The sequence below is a fragment of the Pelophylax lessonae genome, assembly GCF_965119305.1.
Source record: "Pelophylax lessonae genome assembly, chromosome: 1".
Lineage (NCBI taxonomy): Eukaryota > Metazoa > Chordata > Amphibia > Anura > Ranidae > Pelophylax > Pelophylax lessonae.
The window spans coordinates 434,776,452-434,789,551 of record NC_138768.1 but is presented as its reverse complement, the minus strand read 5'-3'; the positions used below and the strand labels follow the sequence as shown (position 1 = coordinate 434,789,551).

General features: G+C 39.1%; 1 protein-coding gene across 2 annotated transcripts in view; it reads right to left on the bottom strand.

The window, feature by feature from the left end:
* Positions 1 to 13,100, bottom strand: part of ECPAS (Ecm29 proteasome adaptor and scaffold) — a 230,229-nt gene that overhangs the window by 71,215 nt on the left and 145,914 nt on the right. For both annotated transcript variants that reach the window (XM_082267213.1, XM_082267214.1), the window contains 4 exons: positions 4,774 to 4,891; positions 4,492 to 4,659; positions 3,360 to 3,439; positions 2,230 to 2,335 (listed from right to left, as the gene is read on the bottom strand). In XM_082267213.1, the coding sequence (XP_082123339.1) occupies positions 2,230 to 2,335; positions 3,360 to 3,439; positions 4,492 to 4,659; positions 4,774 to 4,891 (472 nt within the window). The remainder of the gene's footprint in view (positions 1 to 2,229; positions 2,336 to 3,359; positions 3,440 to 4,491; positions 4,660 to 4,773; positions 4,892 to 13,100) is intronic.

The following is a 13,100-nucleotide window of genomic DNA, read 5'->3' as shown; positions in this document are numbered from 1 at the left end:
TATATATATATATATATATATATATATATATATATATATATATATATATATATATATATATATATATATATATATAATGTTCGGGGGGGGGGGGGGATTTAATTATCTTATAGCTAAAAATGCTAATTTTAACAGGCTTGTAAAAAATTGCTCTAGAGGTGAAGTGGTTGACAAAGAAGACATTTTACACTAGTGACAGCGCCAAATCAAAAAAAATAAATATATGCTTCCCAAAGGAAACTGCTGCCCCTTGTTGTGTAAATTACACAACATCATCAAAATTAAACGTGAAGAAGGCGCTGTTTAGAAATGACTAAATTGAGTAAATGTGCTAATTAAAAAATCAAATAATAAATCATAACTCTAGCACAAAAATAGACGTGAGACAAATAAGTGCCTCTCTAAAATACATAAAAAAGTAGATAAATTATTAGATAACATCAAATAAGTGCCTCTCTTAAATACATAAATGCGTGAATAAATTATTAAATATCATAGAATTGATAGTAAAAACAAATTGGAATGAATAAATATAATCAAATCAGTGAAAACAGTAGGTATCACATTAAAGTGCTGAGTGCATAAATTAAATAGTCCAATCTTTCAGTGTCCAATGAAAGTAGGTATTATTCAATATTGAAGAGTAATGGCTCTGGGTGAAAACCATTCTACTATTCTCTTCTATGGACTATTTCATATATGCACTCAGCACCGTAATTGGATACATACTTTAATTTTTATTTCATCTGATTTTCACCAATTTGTTTTATCTACTAATTCTATGATATTTATTAATTCATTCCAATTTGTTTTTTCTATCAACTCTATGATATTCAATAATTTATTCACGCATTTATATATTTAAGAGAGGCACTTATTTAATGTTATCTAATGATTTATCCCCTTATTAATGTATTTTAGAGAGGCACTTATTTGACTCACGTCTATTTATTTTTGTGCTAGAGATAGGATTTATTATTGGATTTTTTAATTAGCCCATTTACTCAATTTAGTCATTTCTAAACAGCTTCCGAAGACGTCACGTATTGATGACGAAACGCATCAAGTTGAACCGCACGTAGCCTTGTTTCCATTGTGGTACGTGGAACGTAAGCTGAGTTATACCCGGAACCTCCGTGCAGAGAGCGGGCGAACCCTTACCGGCGTCCCGCAAGGCTTCTAATACTCGGTATTCATGCAGCATTCCACTGTTTTTTAACACTGTACCACCAACATTTTATACTAGCAGTTTTAAAGCACTATTGCACTTTTTTGTTCTTTTAAAATAAACATGGATATTTTTATTACACCATGAGGAGTGTGATATTTTTGTCTTAACACACCAACCAATAGGATCCAGGACCACCTGAGCACGGGCGGCTGGGACCCCGCTGGACACTCGCTATAAAAGCTCATTTGACCCACTTGCCGTAAGACATTGGGGGTCAACAACATCTGGCGAGTTTGCATTGCCTATCCTATGTATACAGGAGCACGGAGGGTGACACCACCATTGCACTGTTTGTTGATCTGAAACACCGTCACTGAAGTTAGAACAGTCACTTGGAATTATTATTCAAATTTGGATTATATGGACACCATCTTTATGCACTAAGCACTTTTTTCTGATTATTGGACTTTTTAATGATCTTTTTTAGGTTATCACTGTTACATGATATTTATTTATAAGTGTGTATATTATTTTGTTTGCAAAATCAAAATAAGCACAGCATATGCACTTTGTTTTTTTGGTCAACTAAGCACACGGGAATAGTGTGTACACCATTTCGTTTATGACTGCAAAGTCAAATTTGGCACAGACACATGCACAATATTTTTGTGGTTCATTTAGCACATGGGAATAGTGTATAGGTGGCATCACACACCCCCTATATTAAGGTATGCGCTGTAGGTAATATTTACCATACTACCTAGCACTATACAAACACCCTTAGGGCTGTTTTCAGCAGCAACCCCTAAGTCACAGGCAGACTTATTGGTGCTAATACCAACACACTTGGTATCACTAATTTATATATTATTTCACACAGCACTATCCCACACCACCCTGCTCCAGGATATGCGCTGTTGAAGTAATATTTAACATTACATAAAGTTTCCAATTTCTAAACAGCGCCTTTTTCATGTTTAATACAAGCAGACATTTTGTAACGACAAAACAAACATTGCAAGGTCTTCAGAAAATGACTTTGAAAATGCATTATTTACTTTTATATCATCTTGTACTCTGAAGAGGGTTTCCCAGATCTCAGGAAGCTTATCAACCACATCATCAAGCTGACGACCACGCAGTAAATCATTTACGGCTAAACAACTGCAATAAAGAAAAATGCCACATTAAGAACTCAGAATGGCAAACATAAAAAATAAATAAATAAATAAAAACAAACAAAGAGCTGTACCCAGTAGAGAATCCATAGTAAGAAAAAACCCACACCTATCTTCCACACTCAGCTTTTTCCCCCTCACCAAAACTAGAGATCAAAGAAGATTTCAGTGGAGGTAATGTTTTTGCCCTTATGGTATAGATACCTCGGATACAAAATGACTACCCAAGAGATGCTTGAGTCTACTGCTAGCAATGGGAAACTTATACTCAGTCTTTCAACATCTGAATAAATCTTGCATCTGTAAAATGCTTACTGCAACTTGCATATCTTTGATGAACATGTATATGCAAGGTAACCGTGTACCATTCTTGGTAATGTTCTTCCTAAAAACCACAAAAAAACAAAAAACAAAAAAAAAAAAACCCTCAATCAGATTTCGCAGAGATTAGGCAATTATCTTCATGTCAAGTAGAGATCATATCTTCCACCCCTCACCATACTATTATGGTTCCCTAAAAATACAGTTGGTACCCTTCGCCTTTGCACTGATTCAATTAAAAATTTACTCTATAAATAAATTAATTAACTGGAAAGTTCAACTGATGTATATGCCTACCATTAGACTGGTCACATGTAGCCTGACCCTTGCAAAGAGTTTATCTGCTTGTCTAAAATTTTGCATTTTGTTTCCCAAAGCTGTTGTGACTATATGAACCTATGCAGTTAACAATAGATGAACCAAGTGCATGCTTGCAAAATCCAATCAGACTGTTACCTGGCTGCAAAAGACCAACTGGGAGTGTCCACATTGTAGGTAATCATAAATTTAACAATAATTAGCTAATGTGTATGGGTATATGCCTTCTCAAAATTAAAATGGTCATCTGCTATTATTTCTATCAGTCAGCAGCATGTCCACACACATCCAGTTAATCTACTGCTGTCATTTCCCAATACCTTTTATGCCAAATTAATTTCTACCGTAATAAGTAACCCTAAGTCACATACCTTGATTCACGGACTCTCCACATATTACTCGTCAGATTATTTATCAGGTCTTGGAGAATTTCAGTTAGATATTTATCAACCTATAAAGAACAAGAATGTTTAGACTATGAATTGCCATACAGGTCTGGTGTTATTTGATAGCACAGCACTGACAGAAATTATGTACAGTACAACCTGAGCAATATGAAATCAGCACTGATTAATCTGCCCCCTCTAAGCTGCACCTCAGCAGAACACTACCTTTCTATTGGTTCACGTACTTTCATTGGTCCCTTTGACGACTACAAACTTTAATTTTTATTTCATCTGATTACAGGGATTCTAACTCTAATAGGTATTAATGGGTTAATAAATTCTGCCATATAGTTATAGAAACAGCATAGTTATAGCAAGACTAACTTCCATGTTTCACTTTGCAAGGTCTTAAATGTGTTTTGAACATATGTACTTAGAGACTGCCAATACATAAAGAATCTCAGTCATATCCTAGTAATAAGCAACTAGTGGATTTGCTTTCACAAAATTAACTCTACCATGTCCTGATCGACAAACTGTATACAAAATCAGCCACAAAGATGGCAGAGCATTTTCAGATTTTTAGTAGGACAGCAGGTAGCATTAAACTGAGTGCTTGTCACTGGTTTAATATGTCAGTGAAGTGGGTAGTGATATTCAGCTAGAAATCAAAGATAACCTCTTATATGTTAGTAAACAGTGAATCACAACCACAAAAGCTGTGTTTTAATAGTGGTATTTCAATTTACATTATACAGGTTAAAGCTGACCTTGCACTAAAAAGCAAGGTCTGCTTAGATCAGACCTCCCTTCCCAATGTACACAGTAACCATTCAAGTAAAACAAAACAAAAAAAAAAAAAAACCTTACCCTCAGCTTCACTGGGTATTCCAAATCCCCAGAGCAGAGATGGTGCCAAGTGCCCCAGCCCACACACTTTTTTTTTTTTAATTTAATGCAATAAATATACATGGAGGAGGGAGTTAAGTATTAAGTAGACCTTACCTTTTAGTGAAAGATATTTTTTAAATGAACAGTTGGTACCACCAAAGTAAAACAAAATGGAGTTTATGAGGATTAACAAAATTCACACATCACACATAAGTCAATCACTTACAGTGGCCTTGTCTGTGACCAGAGCATTCCAGATGCTTGTCATCGCCTGCCGAACTCCAGTGTTTGGGTCAAACTGATAACGATACAATCGTGGAACGAGTTGTGGCAAGAACGGCGCAAGCTGTTCCCCAGCCTTTGTAGCAATCACATTAAAGCCAAATGCTGCACCCTATTAAAGATGAGAATTTTTTATTTGATTTTAAAAATAAATGCACACAAACACAGCAGATACCCAACATACAATTATATTACTCCTGAAAAAATTACAAAAACAAGAGCTTACCTTTCGAGATGTCCACATAGCATGGTGGTTAGCAAGATTCATGAACTTGTATACAAGGTCTGGTTGACTAAGGTCACTGGCCAGTGCACAAAGTTCTTTATATGTAGACAGCCCCTGCCTTTGAAATATGAAACAGAACAGCCAAAGTATGAGGTATCGTGTCTCTTTTTTGCAGAAATATATTAGCAAAACAAAGCTTTAAAGGAAATGAAATACATTGGAAAAAATGTTTTAAAAAGGGAAGGATTAGTGGACAGAGTAAAGGAGGGTTATAACCCCACTTTTAATTTTTTTTGGTCATCTGTGCCCCAGTGGGGAGACTTCCCTTCACTTCCTATCCATTAGCAAAAACAGGAAGTGAGAGGAAATCAATCCAAAGTGAATAAATCCCTGGCTATCACCAGGGCTAACAGAGCCAGCCTTGGAGAATTTCCCATCTATTCCTGTTCTGGTGACAACCCAAAATTTGGGATTTTCTTTCATTGTTTCGGTTATAACAGTAAACATGGCAAATAGAGACAATGAAACTCCCTAAAGGACAACAATAAAATCCTGACCGTGTTCAGCTCCCTCTCCACTCTAAATAAAACCAAAAACAGGTTTACCTTTAGCTTTTGTTTCATGAACACCAAGAAAGTGATTTAATGATAAGTATAAAAATCTTGGTTTTCTTTATTACCCACGTCTGCTCTAGAGCTATTTTTTGCACACATGTAAAAATCTTAAGTGTTCTTCTTTAAGGTTTCTTCTTTTTTTATTTACCTCAATGCATTCTATGTATTAAGGTAAAAAAACAATATGGTTGCTGTACACCCTCCCAAATACTTCTGTATCGATCCAGCAATGTGTTTTGTCTGCAGTTCTTCTCTCCAAGCTTTGTTTGCGAAGACTTGGGGTAAAAAAACTTCCAAATCAAAAGAATTTCTCTAGGAGCATAGTAAGCAGAATTAAAACGCAAAAAGTCGTTCGTGATTAGTAAGCACTATACCTTCCACAAAACCCAGTAACCAACAAATGGCGATATCCAATGGAAGCAAAACGTTGCCCCCCACATTGACGGTATTCACCACACCACTCTAATAGCGTTGTATAGCCAGGCAGAGCCAGAAAACATGGAAGTTAAGTGCCAACCTCCATTCCACAAGGAAGGCATGCATCTTAGGCCCCAGGGTATATTAGGTATAATTGTCGGGAGGTATAACAAACAGGAAGGAATTTCAGTTTAAGAAACAGATCTCTGGAGAAAATCTTAGTTTCCAAAAATTGAAGTACGCAGTTCTCGCAGTCACCATCGAAAGTAGGGATGTCAGCCTGCCATTTGTTATACAAACAGTAATTTTGGGCAAGGTCAGGTGAATTGAGAATAGAGCGCCGACAACTGCTTGGGGAGGTCTTCAAAGGAAAACTTTTCTAAAGGGTCAGAAGAATGGTACGAGGGAATTGTGCATTAGCCGGCAAAAATCAGAAAAACGTATGATTGGGCAAACGAGAATGGTCTCGTAGTACATTAGCCAGTTCCTGCCCATGCTAAAGCCGCTACAGCATGGGCCTACAATGCCGGGAGGGGGTCCATGGACGTCCTCCCTTGCTCGCGCACTCTGCGATCGCTGAGTCCCTCAGCCCTATCAGTACTGCTAATCAGCATCATCTATCAGTGCTGCCCATGATCAGTGTCACCTATCAGTGCTGCCCATCATCAGTGCCACTCATCAGAGCCCCCTCATCGGCGAAGGAGAAAAACTTTTTTTTTTCCAAATATTCTATTATTTTTGTTTAACAAAAAATCAAAACCCAGTGGTGATAAAATAAAGCCAAAAGAAAGCTATTTGTGTGGGGAAAAAAAAAGGTAAAAATTTCATATGGGGTACAGTGTTGCAAGACCGCGCAATTGTCATTCAAAGCGTTACATCGCTGAAAGCTAAAAATTGGCCAAGGCAGGAAGGAGGTAAAAGTGCCCAGTAGGCAAGTGGGTAAAGGACAATGGGGAGCCTTGTGGCATAATGTGTTTGAGTAAAGTAATTCCATGTCGTGCCCATAGGGAAGGATCCCGAAACGTGTGGAAGTGGGAAAGGTTGGGATTGCCCCACAAGGGGTTTACAGAGAATAGGTATCGTCCGCCGCATATTGAGCCCTAGCTGGTTTTCAACTTCCTTTAGATTTACCAAAAGTATGGAATAAGCTGACCCACCTATATATCCACAATCTAAAAGGAAAATGTACAATCAGACTGCATAGTGTATGGCCAGCTATATACAAGTACTTCGAGGGAGTGGATGGAGACACTCCGCGATCAGGCCCCATTCAGATCTCTGCGTAGCGAGAACTCACATTCCCACGTGTGCTTTTTTGGGGCTTATTGGAGCGTTTTCGCTTGTCAGGCATAGGGCAGCCTATTCACTTGAATGAGCTGCCCCATGTGCAACAATTGACCCAAAGAAGCTCCAAAACTTTTTTTTTTTTAGTGCCAAGCATAGTGCGTTTTTTACTGTGCCGTTTGGTGCGTTTGCAGTGCATTTTTGAAATGTAAGGCAAAGCATGCACTTTCTGTGTGGTTTGCCATGTGTTAGGGAAAGCACAGATGTGATTGGCGCAATTGTTCAATTTCAGGCCTGATTCACACCTAGCGTAGTGGGAGAGCGTGCTTTTTTTCTGTGATTTTAGTGGGCTGCGCTACATATGGCAAAAGTAGCTCATTGGAGATTTTGGTGTGTTCCGGGTCGTACGTTTTTTTACTGTGCATTTTTCAATCAGTTTTTCACGTGGCAAAATGTGTGCTTGTTTCTGTGTTTGGTGTGCCATTAACAATTAATGGCACCGAAAGCTAAACTAGTTACTTTTAGGTATATAAAGTTGGCCATACACTATACAATCTGATTGTACAATCTCTGTACGATCTCCTTTACATTTACAAAAACTACATAATAGGATGACACTCCATCTATCCAATCAGTCAGGTCCTACTACATGGTTGTTGGTAGATCTAAAAGAAGATTTTACATTTAGATTGTATATGGTATGGTGAGCTTTACAGAACCCAGGACATACCTCTACTGTTTTCAATACTACAGCTCTATCTACATGGGCTGTTATCTGATCACTTAGCTCCTGAACGATCACTGCCTGTGTACTTAGTGAGAATAGTATTCAGTGGTTGCATTAGAAAAATGTGCACCTGGTAAAGGGTGGTAGTAATCTCTTGGAGTAGTAGGGTAAATGATGAAGGGTGTGTGCTAATGAGGTCAGCTGGTAAACTTCTTTCTGTGTCACATCCCAAGGTTTGGCCAGAAAGTAAGGCCTCTTTCCCCCGGAGCGGACCGTATTGCGATCCGCCCCGGCACTTTTTTTTTTTTTTTTTTACGGACACGGATGACACTTGTGTCATCCGGTCTGTATGTCCGCATATCATCGCATCCGTTTGCGGATGATATACGGACATATTGTATGTCTATGGGATTGCGGATGTCAGCGGATGACACCTCTGCCATCCGATTTTGCGTCCTTTCCGTTTTTTAAACGGAAGAAAAATAGGGTTCTGTTCCGTTCCAAAAAAACGGAACAGAACTGAAAGGACGCAAATCGGATGGCAGCAGATGGTCATCCGCAATCCCATTGACATGCATTATGTCCGTTTATCACACGCAAACGGATGGGGTGATATACGGACATACGGAACGCCCGTGTGAAAGGGGCCTAAGGGTCCTTTCACACGGGCGCTCCATATGTCCGTTTTTCCTCCCATACGTTTAGGGATGAAAAACGGATGTATGACTATGGGATTGCGGACGTTAGCAGATGACCATCCGCTGACATCCGTTTTGCGTCCATTCCGTTCAGTTCTGTTTTTTGAGGCGGAAGAGAACCCTATTTTTCTTCCGTTTAAAAAAACGTAACGGACGCAAAAACAGAACGCAAACGGATGGGTGAAAAACGGACATACGGAACGGACCCTACAAAAAGTGTCATCCGTGTCTGTTTAAAAAAAAAAAAAAAAGTGCCTGAGTGGGGAAAAAAAAAAAAAAAAAAAAAAGGACCCTAATGGAAAAGTTTTTTTTTTTTTATACAGCCAGCTGGACACAGAGGTAAGGGGTGTGCAAGATAAATAAAAAGCTTTTTTTTCCTGCAAAATAAGTACACTTATGGTATATTTGTATATAGGGGAGCTGGAATTTAGAAAAAAAAAAAAGTGAACTTATCCTTTACAAAAATACAAATTTGATGACATTCCTGACACACAGTGCACCGTGACAAAGATACCGCGCAGCATTGCACAAAATTAATTCTAAGAATGTTTCCAACAGTGGCACAGTCATCTAGAAAAGTGCGTCGCTTCACAAAGGGGGACTACTTTGAAAGTAACAGCAGCCGCTAGTGTACAATCCATTCCTGAAAATTACATGTCACAGCTCATACATTAGAACTAAAGGCAAAATATTTATTTTCATTTTGGAATAAAGAGAGGGTTTACAACCCATGCCAGGATTTTTTTTTTTTTGCCATCTGTTTCCCATTAGGGAGATTTCACTTTCTGTCCCATAGCTAAAAAAGGAAATGAAAGGCAATCCTTCCAAAGTGAGGGAATTCCTGGTAATCACCAGGGTCACCAGAACTAGTGTGCCTATTGAAAGATTTCCCCTCTCCTACTGTTCTGGGGACAACCCAAAATTTGGGATTTGCTTTTACTTTCGGTGGTAATGGTTAACCTGTTTTTCTAATCCCTCTTCATGCTTTACTAATATAAAAAAAAAAGCTTTGCTTTTAGTTATAGTTTAATATTCACGAAAACGAAATCATTTCACTAAACACACTAAATATAATGCTACTGCAGCTTTCAGGGTAGTTCACACCAGTCACAGTGGCTGGCATGCAATGGGGTTTTTCTTTTTTTTTTATTAAAATGTCACAGACACAACTGGCAGCAACACAATGCAAGGCAATAGACTGCCTCGCAGTGTGCGGTGCTGGAAAATAAATACTGCATGCAGTACTTTTTCTTTTTCAGTGTACATTGCCTGCACACCACCACAAAGGATGTGATGTTCCTTGTATGTCTCACTTACAATTGGATAGGTTTTTAAGAATCTTTCCTAGCATCAATTTACTTAAACGTGGTTGTTTTGAAAAAACATCTGCCATTTTATTTTAGGTCACACACATAAGAACCAGATAAGGAAATGAGCATGTAAGATAAAATAAGGATTTCAAGTTATGAAAGTCACATTTGATAAAATGCACATGAAAGGTGTGCGCTTTATAAAGTATTTCTGCTGTCTAAGTTTCCTGCTTTGATCTTCCTTAAAGGAGAAGTTCACCTTTGGGAACTTGTTATATGTTCCACCCGTTTTTTGGGTTTGAGCATGTAACACGTTCCCAATGCTGCACCTGCTGCCCACTAACCCCCCCCCCCTATGGCAGTAGTATGGAAAGAAGTTTCCCGCCCACACAGCCACGTAATTCATTCACACAGCTCTGGGTGTGAATGAACTACAAGCCCTAAAATACTTTGCGGTTGTCGGCTTGTAGTTCTAAATTAACTATCACGGCACTGTGGAGCGCTGTGGTAGCTCATGGATTTCTTTCGGTCAATGTGTCTGCCTGCCCGTACGGGATGTACAGGTGCACACATAAGCGAACAGATCTGAAGGAAACCTGCATGGCACCAGCGATCTGCTGATCGCTGGTGCAATGCTTTACAGCCTCCAAAAGAAAAAAAATACACATTTTTTTACCTGCAAAAAAATGTGCATTTATTATTTTTTTCTTAAAGGTTAACTTATCCTGTAACTCTCTCTTTTCCTGTGTGTGCAATATTCATACATGGTGAAACATACAAACAGTTGCGTTGCAGGTTACTGCTGTCAGATCAGTGAATAATATATGTGCATTGTGGTTAGGGGTATTTTATACTGTTTAACCCCTTGTCGACCGCCCCACACAGATTTACTGTGGCAGGGCGGCTCGGCTGCGCATAATCACGTAGTGGGAGGCAGATCGCGGGAGGAGCGGGCTCGATCACCGCCGTCCCCCGAGATCTTCGGCAATACTGACAGGAGAGCAGTCTGGAACGTAAACAATGCAAGACGCTCTCCTGTCAGAGAGGCAGGGAAAGATTGTGTGTCAGCTAAGCTGAATCACCAATCTCTCTCTGCCTCTGTTAAATCCATCCTCCCCCCCCCCCCCCGCAGTTAGTAAGCACACATAGGGAACACATTTAACCACTTGATCACCCCCAGTGTTAACCTCTACCCTGCCAGTGTCATTTATACAGTAACAGTGCATATTATTTAGCCCTGATTACTGTAGTATTGTCACTGGTCCCAAAAAAGTGTCACTTCGTGTCATATTTGTCCACCGCAATGTCACATTCCCAATAAAAAAAAAAAAATTCGCTAATTGCCGCCATTACTAATAAAAAAATAAAAAGTCCATAAATCTATCTCATAGTTTGTAAACACTAACTTATGCACAAACCAATTATACGCTTTTTGGGATTTTTTTTACCAAAAATATGTAGCATATACAAATACAAATTGGCCTAAACTGATAAAAAAAATTAGATTTAATTTTTTTATTGGGAATGTTTTATATCAGAAAGTAGAAAATATTGGTGTTTTTTCAAAATTGACGCTTTTCTTTTTTATAGCGCAAAAAAGAAAAAAGGCAGAGGCGATCAAATACCACCAAAATAAATCTCTATTTGTGGGAAAAAAAGGACATCAATTGTATTTGGGTATGGCGTCGAATGACTGCGCAATTGTCAGTTAAAGCAACACAGTGCCAAATCGCAAAAAATGGCCTGGTCATTAAGGGGGTAAAACCTTCCAGAGCTGAAGTGGGTAATGGCCTTTGCCTTACTGAATAAACCTACAGTCTATCTAAGCCAAAGAACAAAAATGTAATATATTTCAGCTTACCAGTACATAAAATGTGGTTGATGCTGACCAGTGTTAATTTCGTCGACTAAATTAACACAATTTTAGTCGACTAAAATAGGACTAAAACAATTCAGATGACTAAAATACGACTAAAAACGCCATTTTAGTCTTAAGACTGAGACAATTGAGTACTGTCCGTGATACTTTTTTTATTTGCACTAACATAACATTTTTCAGGACAAGATTTCGGGGTATGTCCCCTTCTTCAAGAAGGGGACATACCCCGAAAGCTTGTCCTGAAAATTTTTATGTTAGTACAAATAAAAAAAGTATCACAGACAGTACTCAATTGTCTCTGTCGCAAGTGCACTAATACGGCTACAATGACCTCAAGTCTTAAGACTAAAATACGACTAAATCTAAAATGGCATTTTAGTCATAAGACTATAACTAAAACTAAATAAAAAATTGACATCATCAAAATTAACACTCCTCTGCTGGCCATTTCTATATCGGCAACACAATTCCATCCAGAGCATATAATAATAGCACATTAAAGTTTAAACATGTATTGCACCACCGCATACGCATAAGTAAGGAGCATCTACTAAGCTGCTGAAAACTAAACCATTAAGAAAAAGGCTTTTCTTATATTTTTCCCTAATATTTAATGTTGGTAATATATTCAGGTAATATGTGCAATGACATTACAGCCAATGGAGTTTACAGCAGTCTTAAATTTCGTCAACTAAAACGTTTTCGTCACCATCATTTTTCAACTGACGATAACGAGACGCAAAGTATAGCACATTTTCGTCAAATGATGACAACTATGACGAAAATCAAATCCGTTTAAGTTAACGAACGAAAACTAAACGAGAATGTGAGGCAGTAACGGTTTTACCCAACTTCCGGTTTTCTCGGAGCTCCGTCTGTGTGGCGTCTGGCGTGGCGTGCCCCGTGACGTCCAACGTGAGGAGTGGACTGCTACAAGAGAGTTGACTCGAGACCAGTCACCTGACCTCACCAGAGCACTGCAGCACTACAGCCAGACGCGCTAGGCCCGACTCATCTTACGGCACTGGCACCCGGCCACCACCACATTTAGAGCAGAGCACCCACTGTGAGTTAACAGCCAGGCCAGCTATTACTGCCTCCCTGAGTCCCCTCAGACCACTCACCAGTCACCACTGGCATCCGATTCCGCCATCCATCCAGGACTGTGTGCGTGCATAAAAGCCGCTGAGGCCCGCCCGGCCCATCCTGTTCAACAACTTCAGTTCAGAGTCAGACCAGAGACCACCCTTAAACCTGAGACCCCCATCCAGCACTCTGAGCAGCACTGTGTGCACTCACTGCACTGACTGCAGGCAGCAGCATTACAGGCCTCCTCTCTGACCTGACCATGACCATTTAGATGACTAAAATGTGTTTTAGTCGATTAAAATGTACTGG